Genomic DNA, 20,542 nt, shown 5'->3' with positions numbered 1-20,542 from the left:
CAATTGCAAAGAACTGCAGAATTCCTGCTTTTCTTGACGGAGGACAAGATATGAGGCATGTAAGATGAATAATGCTTCCTGTCTAGAAATTAGCTCCTATTTCAGTTTTCTGTAACATCAGGTGAAATATTTCAACATTCTAGGCCTTTGTTTTCAGGTGACAGATTATTAAAAAGCAAAGTAGCCATTCAGTGTACTTTACATTGGTAATGAGAGTTGACATTTAAAAAGAAAAACTAATCACTTTCCTATCTCTTCATTTATTCCATAGTAATTTTCTAAAAAGGCTAGCTATCTGCGTACAGCTATTACCACAAATACTTTTATGATAATCGCTGCTTTTCGCCCCCATCGCTCCATGAAGGTCATAGCTACTCTTATTCTATGCTTGCATTTTGTTTTTTGAAAACACCATTAATATCTCTCAATAATCCTTTATAAAAGGCATCTCATTAGAAGTAGAAATCTTTCAGTGCAGGACAGAATTGCAGCTCGAAACAATTATTATGCTGTGTCACCACAATGATATATCTCTAACCGCAGTCTCCTGTTTCAGAAGAGGATTATCTTGCATAATTCTCATAGTGATGTTGAAGCATAAGAGTTATGCAATAGCAAATGAAGTGTTAAGTACCAGAACAGATATCTCCTACTTTAGCATATTAGGCCAGAATTAGAGACCTCCTCTCATATTCCCCTCAATACAGTCATGTGCGATTGGGAACCTTGACCCAACCAGGGTTTCTAACCACATATACAGGCCTTACATGTATAGAGTTGCATATGTTAAAGGTAAAAGACCTTACTCACAACCCAATACATAGTGGGGCCAAGTGGGTGCAACATGGTGATTAAAAGCTGTGGGATTTAGGTATCAGCACCTAAATAGAATTTACATTCTCCTTTTTCTGACAGTGATGTTCAGTAACGCGAAACTGTCAGAGAATGAAGTGGAGCAAGGCACTGGAAACTTGCAAATGGCGACGTCACATCATGAGTTTTATGTTACTGAACATTAGGTGTGGGGAGAGGAAGTGGAGGTAGAGATGCCAAGCTGTCTAGTTCCAAACTTAGTAGCATGAATTTGCTCCCTGGAATGCTGGAAGAAGCGGGAGAGGAAAGAAGGCTGCACGCGCCTTGAGCTATGGTTTAAAGTAGGCATAGGCAAACTTGGCCCTCCAGATGTTTTGGAACTACAACTCCCATCATCCCTAGCTAACAGGACCAGTGGTCAGGGATGGTGGGAACTGTAGTCTCAAAACATCTGGAGGGCCGAGTTTGCCTATGCCTGCTTTAAAGCAACAGTAGGGAATCTTTTTCAGCTGCAGGGCTGCATTCCCTTCTAGGCAACATTCTGGGGGTACATTCCCCACCAGTGGTGTGTAGGGCCAGAAGAAAAAGGGGACAGAGCAATGACAGCAACTTTTACCTTTGTACAGTAGACTCATTTCTGCACACATTCAATCATTCCTCTTTATCCTCCAACCAGAAAAAAAATAGTTGAGGGAGCTCAAAGATAATATTCCACCCAAGAAGGGTATGAATTAGGCTGGGGCTGGGGGCTAGGATGAGAGGATACGGCTTGAAGAGAACTCCCAGGGCCAGACAGGGAGAGTCCCTGGGCCAAAGGAGAAAATACATCTGGTCAGTGTATTTTTCCTTCTAGATGGATGTGCTCTGTCCATGGGTACATACATATATTTGGAAGCAACCTCTGCTGCAGGAATTAGCAGGAGTCTCTGCTGGAAAATATAAGGGCAAAGAAAATTTCTGAGATACAGAAACAAAGTTGCATTTATAATCCATATTTGTCTCTTGCCTTGTCTGCAGGGGTTAACCTTGCCCAGGGCTTGTCAGCACGGCGATCATAATCTGGAGAATCTGTTACTTCCACATACTCATTAAAACGCAGGATTCTTCTTGCTTGCAGCTCAGCCACTGTTGGTCTCAGACTGAGCTGTAAAAGAAGGCTAGGTGAACAAACCAACTAATGTTGGAAAAGACACGCTCTGCAGATAAGCAGGACCCAATTTGTTATCAGGATACCCAACTTTTCATGTTGGTGACACATTATTTAGACCAGTGTTTCCCAACCTTTTTTGGGCAAAGGCACACTTGTTTCATGAAAAAAATCTTGAGGCACACCACCATTAGAAAATGTTTAAAAAATTAACTCTGTGCCTATATTGACTATATATAAAGTAACTCTCTTTAATAGGAATCAAATAAACACAAAGAAAGTATTTTATAATTACTTTATTATGAAATAGTAAGTAAACAGAAATATGAAAAATTATAAAATACTTTATTCAGTGCGCAACCTGGGCCTGTTTGGCTGAACACAAAGCTGATATTCTGGCTGGAATCGAAGAAAGACACACACGTAGCTCTTCGTCAACAGCTCTCAGTCTCTCTCTGTATTTAGTTTTTATAGCAATCATGCTTGAAAAGCTCAACTCACAGAGATATGTAGTGGAAAATGGGAGCAATGTCAAAATAGCTTTGTTTGCCAGAAGGGGGAACTCCTTGGCAGTTTCCAACCAAAAACTGTCCAAAGGTAGATCAGCAAATCTTAGCTTGAAACCACGATTTTGTCTCAGTTCAGTTAGTTCCTCCTGCTCCTGTAAAGTCATGTCCTGTCCACCAACTGATGCTGAGCTATAAGGGTCCCTAACCCAGTCAAGGCATTCAGTGGAGACTGAAGAGAAATAAAATGACAACTTCCCCTCGAGAGTTTTTAAATGTTTACCTATTATCTCACACAGTGCAGCAGTGTGAACACCTTGCCATTGCTTGGTGAGTGTGAACATTTCAAGATTGCCACTTTCCACGTGTTGATGCCAGAGTTGCACCTTTGAACGGAATCTATTTATTTTATCTGTACTTGTAAGCAGGTTTTCATTTCGGCCTTGCATTCGTGTGTTCAGTTCATTCAGATGATGAAATATATCTGCCAGGTATGCCAGCCTTGCACACCACTCATCACTTGCAAGCAGCTTTGCGTAATCTGACCTCTCATTTGTCAGAAACACTTTAAGTTCCTCCCGCAGCTCATACACACGAACCAAGACCTTGCCACGCCCCGCCTCTCGCCGCCCGACTCGCCCGCCTCCCTCCCACGGCACACCAGGCAACGTCTCGCTGCACACTAGTGTGCCGCGGAACACCGGTTGGGAAACACTGATTTAGACATGCATCATTCCACGACACAGTAATTCAGTTTTCCTAGAAAACCAGTGGACTACCCGCTCCCGTTCCAGCATGGGGAGCGTTCGCACAACACACCTACACACAGCAGTCGACACACCAATGTGTCATGTGTGACACACAGTTTGGAAATCTCTGGGATATGGAATACATTTTGCGTACCTTTCTGCTGAGACTGCGCTTCAATTCTCTTTTAGCTTCTTGTTCCTCTTCTTCATTCTTTTCTGTTTTTAGATGAAAGAGAGAAAAGGTAGGAATAATTAAAAGGTATGTTAACTACTGTATAGCACTAGGCCGGTTTGAGAACAAAAGCTTTCAACTTTATTCCTAACTCATTCTGGTGTCCTCCCCTTTTTACTTCTCAGCACATTACAGTCACTGTCCCAGATGAGGAACAGCAGATGGACAGCCTTCATTATTACCAATCAAAGTAGAGAAAGCAAGAAACCCAAAGAAGCAATGGTTAAACTGAATGTGCCATGAATAACCTTAGGCAAAGTGGTTGCTTTCAGACATCCTGCATAACTAGCATCCATCCTGATTTGTTTGAGGGGAGCTGATGTTGTATCAGAGTCAGTGTTATTCCACATTTTCCAGTATATCTCCCCATCACTTTCCTTACTGAAAAAAATCCAGTCTTTGGGGGAAGCAGGTTGCACAAGACCTCCCAATCCACTATAATTGGGAGCCCTGAATTTGCTGGCATGTGATTGAACCCCACCTGAATATACCAACAATCTGGAAGCACCAATCCTGTAAGGTACGCTCATAGCCCTTCGTCTTGATCTGCCAGCAACCCTTTTTATATAGTACCATACTACCTTCCTGTTTATTTAATTTCACAGGTTTTTTTGTCCACCTGACTGACTGTTGGTCACACACAGTTCAGTTTTGTGCTCTAATGTAATCCAACAGCATAAAACTGAATTTTCCATCATGTCCTCTGGGGATTAGTTATGTTTATATAACTTTGTAGGCTTGCTAAGGAAATGAAAAAGAAAAGACAAACAGAGCTCTGGGATACTGGAATACTACAGAAAGCAGATTCTGTCTGCTGGTTTTACATGTAGTGATAATCATTAATATTCTTCAGCTGGCACATAGAGCTATGACGTGTTTCTAGAAAGCTCGTTTTGGCAAGATGGCAAAGCCCACAGACATTAAGGCTCCAGATCTGCAATTTGCTAGATGGGTATTAATGAAACTCGGTGCTAAGGAGTGAAGATATTTAACCTTTTTGCTGTCATGAAAACTGCAAACTAGTTGCATAGGCAATATGCCATGGTCACAAAACAAGATGTTTGATTCAAGCAGCTCTACAATGTTATAAACTATCTTCATTCACCTGTCATGGCTCAGAATTCCGGGAATATCTCTAAATTCATTTGACCCAGATTTCAGGTTGGCATCTGATATGATCATGCATTATCTTAGTCTCCAAGAGAAAGAAATTATTTATACATAACATACGCGCGCGCGCACACACACACACACACACACACACACTGCTCTGCTTACGTCTTAGGATGTTTCTCTGTTCTAGTTCTTCTGAAGTAGGCCTCTGGCTAAGCCTCCTGCAAACAGGGGGGAAAAAGGAAAATAATGCATATTTTCAGTCACTAAGGCAGAGAACTGAAATGCAACAGCTAAATTTATTTTCAAACCAAAAATGTCAAATGCCAGTTTATACTAATGGTGGCTGTATCAAATGTGTTGCTGAATGGGGTTAACATGGGTTTGGAAATAGATGTGTATTTAGCATTTACTAAATACTAATGTGCTTATCAAATCACATTTAACCTTTCACAAGATCAGTTGTGTATCTGAACTTTTTTATTTCATAAAATGTATATAACTTCTTGATTGTTCAAAAACAACCCTCAATATCATAAAGCAAATAATCCATTAAGTAACAGTGGGAGACACTCATTTTTTTCACCATCCTCAGGCAATGCATGAGGGAATCTGCTCAGATGATGCAAGAAGAAAATAAAAGGCTAGATTTCAGGCAAAAGGCTTAGAAAAACATGCTCAGTTAAAGCAAAATGCTCTTTATATCAAGTAACTTCAGAAGTAGTACATAAAAGTTGTATCAATGTAAGATGTGAATTGATCAGAAAAATTACCCAACAAGATGTTTGAAGTTCAGATTTTTCAAGCCAGCTAAGTACTTGTCATATAACAAAACGAAGCAGCAACCACCTGCAGTTAAAATGATTCATACCTGAAATGCTATTTGTTTGTTTTGCTTTATGTATTTGGCCTAGCTTCTATCCAAAACACATGAGTAAGCAGGATGGGAATGCGACCAAGATATCAGTGATTAACAGCTGTATTATTTTTGTTGCGGTTTTGTGTGGGGAAGTGTTGAACAATAGCAAATTCCTTCTACTAAAACAAATAAAGTCAGATCAAGTGTCATAGCTGTAGTGGGTTCATAATTATGAAGTGTGATTTATTTTATAATGTTAGGACATGCCTCAGCTCACAGAACAGGAAAACATCTGGGTCAGACCCCAGACCTGCCTCCATTCTCTCTTCCCACCTCTCAAAATGTGCTCAGATGACAACCGATACCTCACTAGCTTTGTGCCAATCTGATGTCTGATTTCCTGCCTCTCCTCTTCAGATGTTCTCGGCAAGATGTTTTTGTCTTCCAGTTCTTTTTTCGATGGCCTGTTGCCAAGTTTGATTGCAAGAGTATCCCTACGGCGTATTTTGCTTGCTAAAGAGCCTGGGATGGAATGGAAGAAGAGGATAAAGGGAGGGAGAGGTTCATTGATTCATTCATATTTGGGCTTAAACATGCCAAATCCCAGCAAAAAGATTTTTAATGCAACCCATGGATACCTTCTATCTTTCCGTTCTTTCAATGGAGGAATTTTAATTAGCATCTGAAGCAAAATACTTTTGACTTACTTCATGCCCACAAGAATTTGAATAACTTAGAAAATAACAACCTGCCTGCTAGGGTGCAGTCAGAAAGTTCACAAACTTTCCCCAGTGCCTATGAAATAACTTGATATAAAATCTCAGCTTTAGCAACTTGCTGCATAGTAAGAATGCAGTTTCAGTTCTCTCATTAATGTATTTGCATATTTTTTAAAGATTGTCCTCAACAATCATCAACAAGCAATTATTTCTAAATAAATTTATAGCATGCATTTATTATTATATATTTATTACACTGCTGTTTTTTGTTTTTTTAAAAAAAGTTATTTTAGTGGTCTCAGACAAATCCAGAACAAGAAGTTTCTGGATGATGAGAATATGTACTCAAAAAACAAATGGAACAAATCAAAACCTTTTGACCCCTATGTACCTTGATTTATTTAAGTGGCACGTATACGTAATTTATTATTTAAGATATATTTATGCCCATCCTTTGCCAAAATAGTCTTCTAGGATAATACTAAAATACAGGATACAATACACAAAAAACAACCGTGTAAAATAGACAGAACACCAGCAAGTAAAGCATTAGGAAAAGGCAATTAATAGGAATCTCAGATACCGCTAAGAGCCAATAAAGGCCCAGACATATTAACCTGGTACCAAAATGACCTATATGTGGGGAAAAAACATAATTTGGGTGCCTATTCTGGGCCAGCACTTGGTTCAAGTGTCCTCTGCTCCAGCCTCCTGCACCACCCGTGAACTTACAGAAGGGCAGCCAAAACAGGGGCTGCCAAGCAGCCTGGTACTGAAGAAAGAAGTGTTAGGCCAAGCAGTTGCAGCCACCACAATGTTAACTTTCCCCAATTGCCTCTGGCCCACATATTTGGGGGAATATGTATCCCCCAGATACATTTGGGGGAAATGAAGTTGGCAATGACTACAGCTGTCTCACACAGGCATGTCTTTCTTCATGCTCATTAAAAAAATTCTTTTTAAAAAATATGTAAAACTGCAATTAGACTGCATGAAAGTTCACAGAGCATGAGACTTCTGTATGAAATGGAGTATCTGATTTGACCTGAGAGGAGGTCCAAGGGAGCAATTTCAGCAGACACATCTTTGCTGAAACCTGAGAGAGATATGCAGGACTTTTGTCTAGGAATCTAAACCAGCTTCCCCACCCCACATCTCTGACCTTCAACATTAGCAGTATGCTACAATGCAAGACTGCTGCAAGTCAGTCTCTATCAGCGCAGTCCCTCAACCTGCGATCACAGTATAATAGTGTGCTACACTGTAAGGTTCATGCGCCTGCACATACACCCTGCTGCAACTGGTACTGTGCCATTACCTCTGCAGTTCCAACAACTGAAGTAAGCAAGGTGGTATTCCTTAACTACGTAGACGTTTGTCTGGGTAACGGTTTGACTTGATGGAGGATCCAAAATAAAGTGGAAGTTGACTCTTTTGACAAGGTGGTAGAATTCTCTGCTCAACAATTATGTTTCCCTCCCCCTTGTAAACATGGCTTAATGGCTTACTTTCACTACCATCATCATCATCGTCATCATCATCTGTGTAGAGTATTGGCCCATCTGAATCAGAGTCACTGGTGTGATTCTCTTTGTAGCTCTCACTTTCTGGAGTGTTTAGGGCTTCAGAAGGTTCATCTGTTGGGGCAGGGCTTGGTTGGTCAGGGCTCTCTTTTTCCTGATCTTCTTTGGTAACAGAACTGTAGATCCACAGGGGAGAAAAAAAACCCTGTAGTACTTGACATAAACACTACAGAAACATGACACTGAGGCTGTTTACATGCATGCAAACCTTAGGAAAATGCTATGTTCAGACATAACACTAAGCCACAGCTTGTTTTAACTGTGGTATGTTGACCAGCAGAGTAACTGTGCCTTGTTTTGCATCATGTTAGTTTAATTTTCTAGCTGCTTTTGCTTTGCATTTCTGGAACTATGTAAGAATTAAACAGGATATTGGGTCTGGACATAACAAAAAACCATGGTTGATGCAAGCTGAGATTCATAAACCAACTTTAAGCCATGGTTTCACATTCTGCTTTGCTGGCCACAAACCATTGGCTGATGTGGGTTCAAACATACAAATAAATCACAGTTAATCTAAACAGACCATGGCACAAGCCAGGACACTATGTCAAGCCAGCAGACTTTTAGAAAACAGTAACCAGAACTTAAACCTAAAAATGAGTTGTTTCTACAAAGCACACAGAAGGGGGAGATAATAAAACAACACTATGTAGATTAGGCTAGAATCTATCATGAACCAAGACTTCTGCTTGGTGTTACAAATGGAGAAAGGAGGATACTAGAACAGTTGAGGATAAGTGTAACATAGCACATATCCAACATGTGCCTATCTATGCAGACATTATGGGAAGTATAGGTAGCTCAATTAATATATTTAGAATTCCACTTGTACAGAGCTTTGGATTCCTTAAAAGGTCAGCTATTTATAAACGGATTGCAAATTTGTAGCTCAGACAAACTATGCAGATAAATTTTAAAATATGCAGATTGTGAGCAAAATAATGTAATGCCAAATAATGGTTTCTCCATCCTTTGGGCCATGCAAGCCACCCCTGGTTTGAATGTGGCTTCCAATTCTGGTTTAAAGGCAAACTGTTGTGTGTTCCCAGTTTGCCTGGTTTGGATACAATAGCAAACTATGGTTTGCTGCAAACCTGGCAGTCAGGGAGAAAACTGAAGGAAAAGAGAGAGCTTGTGAGCTCCATGTTTTGGTGGACTTTCTTTCATTGGAAGTTTTTAACCAGACTTTGGGTAACAATCTATCATGGATGCTTTAGTTGAGATTCTTGCACTGCATGAGGCTGGACTAGATGACCCTTGGGTCTCCTTCCAACTCTACAGTTCTATGGTTCTATAATCACTCCAGGGGAAAGTATTTTTCTGGGTGAAATACTTGATTAGTTTCTAAATGGCATCCTGGCCTTATGCTGCAGAATTGATTTTAAGTACATAATGAGAGTTTTATTTATGCAAGATCTGGAATACACACACACACACACACACAAATAATAATAATAATAATAATAATAATAGCAATAATAATTTATACCCCGCCCATCTGGCTAGGTTTCCCCAGCCACTCTGGGCGGCTTCCAACTGAATATTAAGAACAGTACAGCATCAGACATTAAAAACTTCCCTAAACTTCCCTATATATATAAAACTTCCCTATATATATAATCACAGATAAATAGAAAGAGCTTTAGATTAGAAAGGAACATGGCACACTTAGCCCTTTTCTAAAGGAATATTCATTTATTTCATTGTCGCACAGCAGAGCACCAGGCAAAATGCAAGATCCTAATACCAGGTTTCAGTAAACAAGATGAAGCCAAGCTGTTTTCAAGAAGCACGGCTTGCTATTGGATAGAAGTATTACCAAGGACAGCTCCTTCTGAAATTGTCCTAAGAATGCAGTCAGCCTCAGAAATGGGGCCATGTCTACCATACTACACCATGTTGGAACAATGAAGTCATTCTAAAACAGAACTCTGAGCCTCATGATATATTCACTCAACCAGAACCATGAAATTTTTTTAAACAACTCTTAGGAATGAACAAACAATATGAATAACATATCTCCAAAAAAATGGTGAGCTGTAATTTTGGAGCCCTATTTGCAGACTTTCAAATATATATATTTGAAACTCAAAGCAGTCTAACCAAGTTATTTTGTATGCTTGGCAATTTTGCTAAAGCTTTTGTTTTGAAAGTTTACTGTGTATTTTCAAAAATAAATGAATTGCATAAAATCCTGGCTCCCTCTCTTTCACTTCTGCTTGTGGTTATGAAAATATAATTAAAGAAAGAGAGAGAAAATTAGCAAAACCTTTCTGAGTTTCAAAGCATAGTTCAAACTTTAGGTATAGGAAAGCCTATCTAAATCACTCCACCATCTCCCTAAATACTACTACAATGTTGTTCCAAGTTATCATGAGCTACCTGAGAGCACGTGGCCTTACCATTCTGTGTCTTCTCCCTCAGTATCCAGGCTATTGTCTAGGACAGCACTGCTTGAAGAGCTTTCACTATCTGCTTCAGTTTTCATGTGAAGATCGTTAGAATCTGTGCCAGGGACAGACGGAGCTATTTCAGTGCTAACTGGCACATCTTGTGTGTCTGAGAAACCAGGGGGCTGAGAGCCTGGATACAGAGATGGGATGAAGGGAGGAGGGGGTGGTGGCGGAACAGCAGGAGGCGGAGGAACAGTAGCTGTGCTTGGCTGCGTTGTGTCTCTAGCTTCAGAAATAGCAGAGAGAGGCTCTTCTGGTTTAGAGTTTTCCACCTTTGCTTCTGAGTTGCCTACTGCTGTGTTTGAGGTGGAAGAAATGTTCCCAGCAGCAGATGTTCGCACGGTCACCTGCTTTCCATGCTTCTTCTTGTCTCTGGGTGTCCCTGTGCCTGTTTTGCTTGACGTCGGCTCTTTAGAGGTTTTAGGGCGAGATGATGTGGATGAAGGAGATGACGACGATGCCTTGGAAGTGTGCACTTTTTTTACGTGCGAGGAACTAGCTGAAATGGGAGAGAACATACATGTCATCATTGCAGAAATGGTTTCCTAAACACTTTTTTTTGCAGTCAACATACGTTACATTTCTGCAATCGGGTTCCACCCTATTACTGGAAAATCTGAAGCTAAACGAGCAGTATTGGCAACTCTAAAGTGTAATAAGTACATAATTATTTACAGAGCTAGTGGACACATTTGACAGTAGTTAAACAAGAGATCTGACTGCTGGTTCATGCCCTTTCTTCCTTCCCCTGCCCATCTTGTACCAGCTTTAAGCATTATATTAGCCCAGTTTGCACACCATAGTAAACTATAGTTGATTATTTACCCTGATTACGCCTTGCATGAATGTTTTGTTCTTCCCCATGAGTGCATGGAGGTTAAAAAACACCAGATCCTTGGCTTAGCGTTACGTCCAAACCAGGGATATAAACGTAGGAAGGTGCCTTTCACTGATTCATATTGTTGGTCCATCTAGTTCAGTGCTATACTGACAGGCAGAAGCTCTCCAGGGATTCAGGCAAGACTCTTCCCTGGGACCTTCTACATGCAAAGCAGATGCTCTACTACCGAGCTATGAACCTTTCCCAAAAGGTGAGTAATGATTAGTAAGCCAAAACGAAACCTTGGCTAGTCAAATCATGGCTTGTCATCAATCATGCTCCATGGCTTGGAGCAAACCAAACCACAATCCTTGGTTCAGAAGCAACACTGATTTTATTCTCCCCAGCACAAGCAGGGAGGGGCAAAGTGGATGTAACTGTCTTATGCACAGCAAGTCCTGTTTTAAGGCTTGCCAAACACTTCCACGGGTACCAAAATTAGCTGTGGCCAAGGCTAATGAGAGTTCTTGCTTAATCGGAATATGAAACAATGGGTTGATGCCTGCTAACATTGATAATGTTGGAATACTTAGATGTAGTTATTATTTTTATTTATTAAATTTGTGTACTGCTCTTCATCCGAAGATCTCAGGGCAGTTCGCAGCATAAAAGGCCAGGGGCATGAATTTGTGAAAGGTTACACAGCTTACTCCCTGTTGGTTAGCCATAAAAAAGGGATTGGGATCAATCATCAGCTCACTGGGAGATGGAAGAACAGTGGGAAAATTTCATCTCACACATTCTTTGGTAAGAAAAAGTTGGACTTCTTGTTTTTAGAAGTCCTCTTTCTTTCTTTTTACAACTGATAACAAAACCAATAAACTCCCTAAGAACACCACCCAACACTTTCAGATCTGATGTAAAGTGCTGCATTCCTGGGGTGCCACGAGCAGCTCAAATCCCTGCTACTGCTGAAACAAAATGCTAATCACATGCTGCCTGTTACTGTGCCTCTAAGATCAGGCGTGGGCAATTTGCCTCTGCATTTCACAGGCTTTTTCAATGTTATCTGCCATCCTTGGAAACTTAATGTTAGAAAAGGTTTCACAAACTCATTATTGCTAAGGTATTTTTTAAATATTGGGAGAGGGAGGAAATCAGAATAGAAGCAAGTAAAGAGAACCCAGCCTTCACTGTGTCTTAAGCTGCATGATTTCCAAGTCCTTGTATAAAGACTTTCGGATGCTAAACTGTGTTTGTCCCCCCCCCCCCCATTTGAAGGAAGCAGTTTCGAGGGAGGGGGATACTACTGAATGTGTACACAGTGCATGGTAGTATGCATTTGGCATTGGATGTAGACGCCTTTTTAGAGTGCTGTACACACAACGCCATCCCCATGTTGTCCCTGTCCAACCATCTGTTGATCTAAAGTACATTTTGCAGGAATGGTAACAACCCGTTTTGTGATGAGAATGCACTTCTCATGTACAGAGAGAGTTGCTTCTCAGGTCATTTCTTACTGGGAGCACACCTACTGATCTCTGTGCCCCTCGCCCTCACCACTTTAACTTGTCCAGGAATGAAATAAGCAAATTTGGAAGCAGTACAGCAACTTAGTTGTCTCTTTCTACTACCAATATATATCCTCTGTATATCAGGACATCAACAATGCACCAGTTTTTAGCCCCTCTTTGGAAAGAATGAGAAAATGACGCCATCGCATGAAGGGGTGTACAATTACAAGTCGCTATTTACAAAAGCACACTTTGGAAAACAACCACTGGGCATTTCAAAAGCTACGTGTGTACACAGCTATATCCACCAACGGCATTTTGGTAGTGGTCATTAGAAAGGCGATATGCAGTCATTAACCCCACAACCCTTGGCTTCATCATATATTCTTGATTTAGATGTCAATACTGACCAATCCTTTGGAGGGTTTTCTTTTGGTTTTTTGTCCTTTTGTTTTCAAATCGCTATGCAGGAGGGCTAGAAATGTACATTTTTTCTAACCAACAATTTTCAAAATTTTGATAACAGAGCATGATAACCACAAAGTTTGCTCTACACGGGGCTCTGTGTTGCCAGCCACACATTACAACACCCAAGTCTTATTATCATCAGATGCAAAGCCAATGACCGTCATCTGCCTGCTTCCATGACGTTGTAGCGCTTGTTCAGCTGAATGCACGCTAATGGGTAAAATGTCTGGAAGTTGCTGCTCCCTGTACTTTTAATGCCGGTGGCTGTGGCAAGGAAGCAATAGCCAGTGGCATTTATTCGGCAGTAGAGTGCATTAGAAAACAAAGTCAGTGAAGAGTTAGCTACTGACAAGACACACACTGAATTAGTATTTCTGACATCAAAAGCAAGCAGTAAGCTCCACAAATCCAAAGCTCGGAACCCATATGTTAATACCCACAGCATGCATTACGGAACGACCAACCCGTGTGTTACTCACCAGCTTCTCGGTTTGCACCGCGGCTTGTTGGCTTGGCAGGCGGTGCAGAGGCCTGCTTGGCAGGAGCCTTGCCCTTTTTTTTAGCATGTGGCACTTCGTTAGTCTTATGGCTAGTGGCAGCAGCAGTAGCATTTTTTGGAGGTATGGTTGCTTTTTTAGCTTTAGTCTTAGATTTAGGAGGTGGCGGTGGTGGGGCACGGGGTGCCAATGTTTCAGAACCTTTAGGAAGAGGTTTCTCTATGGATGAGAAAGTGAACAGAAAGCAACTGACAAACAGACGACAACTGGCAGGATGACAAACAAACAAACAAGCGCATCTCTCCGAACTGCTCCACCTCTTGAGAATCAGCAACATTTCTGATTTATTTATTTATTTAAAGAAAGGAATTGCAGCCAAATTACATTAAGTCTGTCTATTACATCTCCCAGGTCCATCGTGCGGCCCAGAGAGGCTCTCAAAATGCAGAAAGAAGGGAACAGCTTTAAAAAAATAAGTCAGTTCCCACTGAAGGAGGATAGTGTCATTACAATCATTTCAGAGACACTTCTCAAGCAACCATAACTCAATTTATTCCAATTTACCAGCCCATATTTGGATCTCTACCCCATTCTCAAGAGACAAACAGTGTTATTATTAGAAATAATTAGTATGTAAAAACCAGCAGTATGTGAGACAAGTAAATACAGTTGTGCATGTCACATGTGACCAGGGCTGCCAAGAGACAGGTACAGGGGTTACTGAAATAACAAGATCACAGCTAGCAGGAACCCCAGATTCTGAGTTTTCATTTTTGAAAAAAGCAAGGGTCTCTAGCTCTCCTAGAAAGTAAGTTATGAAGTAAATATGCAGGTACCCTTCTAAGTGACTTCTTTGAGATGAGGCAGCCTTGCTGCTCCTGCCTTTCAATGTTCATAGCCAATGAGTGAAGTAACAGCTATAATTGACACCGGGCAACAGGAATCTCTAGGATCCTAAGGAGCTGTTGTTCTCCCCTCCTCTTTAGTGCACTTTTCCAGCTTCTGTCTCATTTACTAGTCCTTGGAATCTCCATAGTTTGCCCTTCCTTTTCCCCTAGAAACCAGGATGCCTCATTCTTGGGATGAGTGTGTCTGAGATCAGGTAGTTCCTAGCAGCTCTTTTCTGCAAATACCAAAACACAGTAAGTATAGGTGGATGTTGAAGAATTCCCCCCCCCCCCCCAAAAAAAAGGCAAATGTAAAAGCTCTGCAGTGGTTTAGGTAGTTTTCCCTTCACGCGCTAAAGTCTGGCACTCATTAATAATTCACTGTATAGTTAACTTATTAATATTAATTAGATTTCTATACTGCCCTTCTTCTGAGGATCATAGAATCATAAAATCGTAGAGTTGGAAGGGAGCATGAGGATCATCTAGTCCAACCCCCTGTGATGCAGGAATCTTTTACTCAATGTGGGGCTCAAACCCACAACCCTGGGATTAAGACTCTCATGCTCTACCAACTCAGCTATCCAACCTCAGGCTCACAGAGCAGTTTGCAATGCAAAACTACAAAAATATATACCATATTAACAAACAAAAACAACAGTCCCCCTAGTTTAAAGGCCATGAGTTGTTGATTAACCTGAGAGATGAGGAATGTCTACTCAGAAGTAAGTTTATTTGTGTTTAATGGGGATTACTCCCAGGTAAGCGGGTACAGGATTGCAGTCTAGGCTTTGGTTTAGGGATAGCATTGAGGAAAGCAGGGTTCTTGTGCATTTAACAGCTGCGTGGAAGGCAGAAATTAAACAAGTTAAACCACTTGTAGTATAGAAATACATTTATGGGGAAAGCTTCACTTGTTCACATTCTGTCTGTCAGATATTTTATTATATGTGTGGCCGCTGATTTATTTTTGGACTCTGCTTCACTTGTAAAATTTACATATTAGACATATGCAAATTTGATGCAAATCTGTGTCCTTTCTGCATGTGGGTCAGAGGGCCCAGTCCACATACAGCGGACTGGACCCAGAAAACCCTACTGGCTCACCTAGTTAGTAGTATGTAAGCATGGTATGGAATCATGCCAATTTTGTTACTTTTTGACTCAAGTTCCCCTCTCACATTATCACTGGTAACCCCTAAATTAACTAGCTCTTCTGCTACCAGTTCTAAGCCAAATTACAATTCTAAAATGGTATGTGCTCAGCTATTACAACATCTGTGTAGGACAGAAATCATTTATACTCAGTGTTGCTTGATACATGCTGGGTAATTTTAGTGTTTATTTCTTCTTTTTCTTTTGAGAACATGGTATTTCTTAAAGCAGATGACAGATTTATAAAAGATTTAGGGCAAGATCACTTATACAGCATGCACTCAATAATCATTTACCCAAAATACAAGCAGATGAAAACCTGTCAGCATGTTCTTATTATTTTGGTACAAGAGAAGTACCTCCTTCTAAACATGCCTCTTGGAGGGTTGACACCCCATCATTATTACTAATAGCAATACTCAAAATGTAAAAAGCATCTGCAAAGCGACAAACTTCGGAAGCATTTAACATTTCTAGAATTGTTTATCAGGAACAGCTTTGCTTCCAAAAACACTCTTAACTCTTTCTGTGCTCAGTGCACCAGTCTACCATGGCCTAATCACCAAGGCATTCAGCATTTCATTATTACAGTTCTGCTCATTTTCTGCTCTTGTTAAAAGTCCCATTCCTGAACATGAAAAGAAATCATATATACAATCCCACCACTAGTTATGTATACATAAGTTCTACTGAGATGAATATGAGCCGAGATCAGTATAATCGTGAGCACAGAAGAACCATGGGCAGCATTGCAGACCCGGGTTTCGTAGGAGTAGTTTTAATACTTTGTATTTATAGAGAAAAGGTTAAAACAAACAAACTCAAAAACCTCAAGCAGGCAAAGGGTACATAAACCTATTTGCTACAACATAGACCAAGTGAAAAAACCACCCATCTTCATGCATATATCATGTGAAAGGTCACTTGTCTTTTAATGTATTCTCAGGAGAATACGCTCTATTTGTAGCTAGCAACTTTTTTTTGCAGGAAATGCACTTGTTTCTTATTTCACATGGCCAGAAAGAATCCTGGATTAGGCTGCTAGGTTTGTTTGACAAACACACAGCATTTGCCTTTTAAGATTTAAGGCACAGCCTTCATTCATTTCAGTGAGACTGCAAGGAGCTCCTGCATAACGATAAGATACAGATGAGCAACAAGACCTCATAAATGCACATATGTACGTGATCACATACTTTATCAATTAATCTGGAATTGCCACCCAACTTTTCCCCTGTATTCATAAATCACCAATGTTTATTAGGATGCACCTATTAGCATGCATAGAAAAAAAATTAATCACCCCTTCTGTTACCCTGACTGCAGGTACAACAGGGAGGTGATACAGTGTTGTCTGTAGTTATCTTGAATATGCACCGTCAAAGAGAAATCTGTCATGCTTCTTCATCCATGGAAATGTATGGTTAAAAATGTTTGAAACTGCCTTGAGGGGTCAGACCTAAAGTTCAGTACAATCCAGCACTGTTACCTATGGCAACAAGCAAATTTCTCTGGGAGGGCCATAAGCAGGGCATGGAAGCAATGACTTTCTCCCCTAGATTTTTTACCAGGATTTGGTATTCAGAAGTGAACAATCTTTGATCACAGCAGTTTGAGTTAGCTTTTATGGAAAATGGGTACTGACTATTCATAACTATTATATTTGAGAAAGCAATGTTGTGATTACCAGAAATATTCTATTTCTGCTATGGAGTGCTTGAAGCTATGAAATACACCAGTCATGGTAAACAGTTAGATGCAGCAATGCATGTAAATAAGCAATCACTGCCTTCTTTCCCTCTGCAAGATTTAGGAATTCTTTGCATGAGTATTACTTGTATGATGAATCTCTCAAGTATTTGGAGTTATCCCTCAAAAATGCAGAACATTTGCCCATGGGAAGACATCATGGTTGGATCTCCTGGTTTCTCTGTATTGAGTTAAATGACTGGCAGAAGGAAAGCTCTAATTTTGATCAGACTAACAGCATTCCAGAATCTTCAATTTGCCTTGTTGTGAAAAATATACAGGTAACCCATTGCTCCAATCAAAATGGAAGCCTCCTGTCTTCTGTCAGACTACAATCAGAAATGTCAGGAGTTTTTGATGTTTCTTTGTCATTTGGCCCCAAGACTACATGAAGCGAAGTTCCATTAATTGTAATAAATCGTGAGCTAAATACAGCCTTCATGTCCAGCAGCAGTATTTCTCTGAATACCAGTTGATAGAGGCAAACATCACAAGATGGCTAGCATCTTCACTTTCTGCTTGTGGACTTCTGGTCCACCACTGAGGAAAATCAGAGTGCCAGTAAGGATGGACTTTTTTGCCTGATCCTGAACAGCTGTTCTTATGTTCTTACTGATTTTCTCACATAGAAAGAAAATAACAACCTGGTGGCATGCACAGTACTTGTAGTGCCAGCTATAGAACAGCAGGGAACCCACTTAAAAAAAAGATGTTTCCATTAGTGTATTGTGTATTTTCCTTTGTAGAAAAAGTTCATAAATCAACTTTTGGTGGTGGTGGTGAGCTTCTGCTAAAATAGAACTAATATTTGTTCACCATTATCTTGTAGTCTGTAACTGATCCATTCTACACACGCAGGAAGTTTAGTTATAAACAAGCAGAAAAAGTTATATAAATGCTTTTGTATGATGTACATCCTGCCCTTCCTTGAAGGAGCTCAGGGTGGTACACAAGCCCCACACACCACACCTGCTCTAATGTTAGCCTCACAACTTTGGGATGGAGGTTAAGCTAAGATTCAGTGAATGGCCTTCTCGTGCAATTCTAATTGCCTCTCATTAAGCCACAGACAAGGTTCCATTCATGTCTGGTAAAACAAATAAAAATCTGCTCCTCTTCCAGACCTACCACCTTTTCCTCCACTTCCAACGAGACCAACTTTATGTTCCATTTTAAATTTGTATTTCTGATTGAAAAGATGCCTCTTAAAAATATTAACTGCCGTCTTGTTTCTGCAAAGCCTATCTTTACATTGGCTTCCTTGTTGCTATAGGCAGAGTCATTTTCAGTATAACCGTTTACATAAATTATCTACTCATGTTTTTAAAAGGAGAAATCAATCCAGATGAGTTGCATTTTAAATTACCCTTTTTGCCATCTTTTCTCTCTTCTGTAGCTGGTGGTGCTTTTGCTGATGTGGAGCTATTCTCTTCTGCGGTCTTCGTGACATTTTCTCCCTGTATGGCTTCTTCAGTGATTACTATCGTGTGGCCGTTTGAGGTTTCATAATTTACTGTTATCTCTCCATCTGAAATAAATGATAACAAAGTTATTGCCTTACACTGACAATGTATGTAAGCGCTTCCCATTTACAGAGTTGTAGCATACAGCAATGAGCCGCACGCTTGATGTACATAAAATGTGATGAAGCTATATTGGAAAGGGAGGAAGGAATCTACATTAACAAGCACTTGAATGCCTAGAATACAGTGGTACCTCGGGTTAAGAACTTAATTCGTTCCGGAGGTCCGTTCTTAATCTGAAACTGTTCTTAACCTGAGGTACCACTTTCACTAATGGGGTCTCCCACTGGCGCTGCGCGATTTCTGTTCTCATCCTGAGGTAAATTTCTTAACCTGAGGTACTATTTCTGGGTTAGGAGAGTCTGTAACCTGAAGCGTCTGTAACCCGAAGTACCACTGTACTTACATTACCAGAACACTACTTGTCACCTAATATTTAGCTCTTCCTAGTCAACCTGAGCAAGCCAATGTGCACACAACACCTTTCCCCAAAATAAAAGGCCCCAACATGTTGTAACATTGCCTCATAGAGTTGCTTCATCCTTTTGATCCTTTTGGTTGCTCTTTCCTGCACCTCTTCCAGCTCTATATCTTTTGAGAGGTGTGGTGACCAGAACTATACACAGTATTTCAAGTGTGGTCGCCCCATAGATTTCTGTAGCAGAATTATTATGGTATCAACAGTTTTGCTGGGAGTATTTGACACCCTCTTTAGGGCATTCCAAGCAGTCTTTGAAGCCTGTCTTCCTTCCCTTGACATCTAGACTCAACAGCACAACACTTAGATGCATGGCAGGCTCCCCCCCACCCCAGCCACCTGACACGAATACTTGGATTCAAGTATGCTCCCATCTTCTCTCCTGAATATACCTTGCTATTCAGTTCACTTTCCCAAACAATGAGACACAAATGACAGACTGAATTATGGTTTGTGCTTATAACAGAAGACCCAGGGGTTTTATCACAAGCGGGTTATGAGTCTGGCTTGAAAGGATGTGTCCCTGCCTGCTGTATCAGTCATGTCACAGAGTTTCAAAACAATGATAGTAGCAACAGAAAAATAATGCTAATCATTTAAATGGCATGCAAAAGTTATTAGCAGCTGCCTATATTAATTGCCATCACCTTGTTCAGTTATTTCCTTCAGGACACCCCTTCTTATCAACTCCTCTCTGCTTTGCCTTGTTGATATCTTTCTTTCCAGCACTTCAAAAAAGAAACAGACAAAATGTAGACATTAATTCACTGAAATTCAATTATAGCAATTATATATATATTTTTAAAGCCAGAAAAAGATTAAAAAGAACAAAAGCAAAGACCTTAGCCTTTGTGTTCAGCAATAGCTTTTCAAAATATTGTTGTTAGACAGAAAAGGAGCACTGTACAAGTCGGCGACGCTGTTTGATCTTTTGTTAACAAGTGCAGCTACTTTTTTTTTATTAGTAACAAGAATAGCAATGAACCTCCAGAACAGAAATATATTATGCAAATTTGTAATAGCGGAGTCACACTCACATACTCTGTTAAGGCATTGTTTTGTATGACAGGCAATCATTCTTCCCATCCAAGTTTTGGATGAAATACAATGTAGCCCTAAGGCGAGTGTTCTGTTAGTGCAAGGATTTCTTCTTGTGTAATGGAATGTTTCCCTCTCCTGCCCCTCAGGTTTCCCCAGGCAGGGGCAGGAGAGATAGAGAAAGTCCTGCTGCCCAAGCGGAAATCCCAGCGCTGACAGGAATTCTTTGTAAAACA

The 20,542-nt window shown here is 40.4% G+C and overlaps 1 protein-coding gene across 4 annotated transcripts in view; it reads right to left on the bottom strand.

Moving 5' to 3' along the window:
- The window catches only part of PHACTR2 (phosphatase and actin regulator 2), a 68,122-nt gene that overhangs the window by 5,148 nt on the left and 42,432 nt on the right, over positions 1-20,542 (bottom strand). For 2 of the 4 annotated variants that reach the window (XM_083731669.1, XM_083731670.1), the window contains exons 3-11: positions 19,916-19,996; positions 18,634-18,795; positions 13,459-13,695; positions 10,127-10,676; positions 7,647-7,837; positions 5,785-5,941; positions 4,726-4,781; positions 3,370-3,431; positions 1,820-1,957 (exon numbers count right to left, since the gene is read on the bottom strand). In XM_083731669.1, coding sequence (XP_083587795.1) covers positions 1,820-1,957; positions 3,370-3,431; positions 4,726-4,781; positions 5,785-5,941; positions 7,647-7,837; positions 10,127-10,676; positions 13,459-13,695; positions 18,634-18,795; positions 19,916-19,996 — 1,634 coding nt within the window. The remainder of the gene's footprint in view (positions 1-1,819; positions 1,958-3,369; positions 3,432-4,725; positions 4,782-5,784; positions 5,942-7,646; positions 7,838-10,126; positions 10,677-13,458; positions 13,696-18,633; positions 18,796-19,915; positions 19,997-20,542) is intronic. The other 2 variants (XM_083731671.1, XM_083731672.1) reach the window with 1 other exon arrangement.

This window comes from Podarcis gaigeae (assembly GCF_964106915.1).
Source record: "Podarcis gaigeae genome assembly, chromosome: 3".
Classification (NCBI taxonomy): domain Eukaryota; kingdom Metazoa; phylum Chordata; class Lepidosauria; order Squamata; family Lacertidae; genus Podarcis; species Podarcis gaigeae.
The sequence above is the reverse complement of the archived record's forward strand: the minus strand, read 5'-3'. Positions and strand labels throughout refer to the sequence as shown.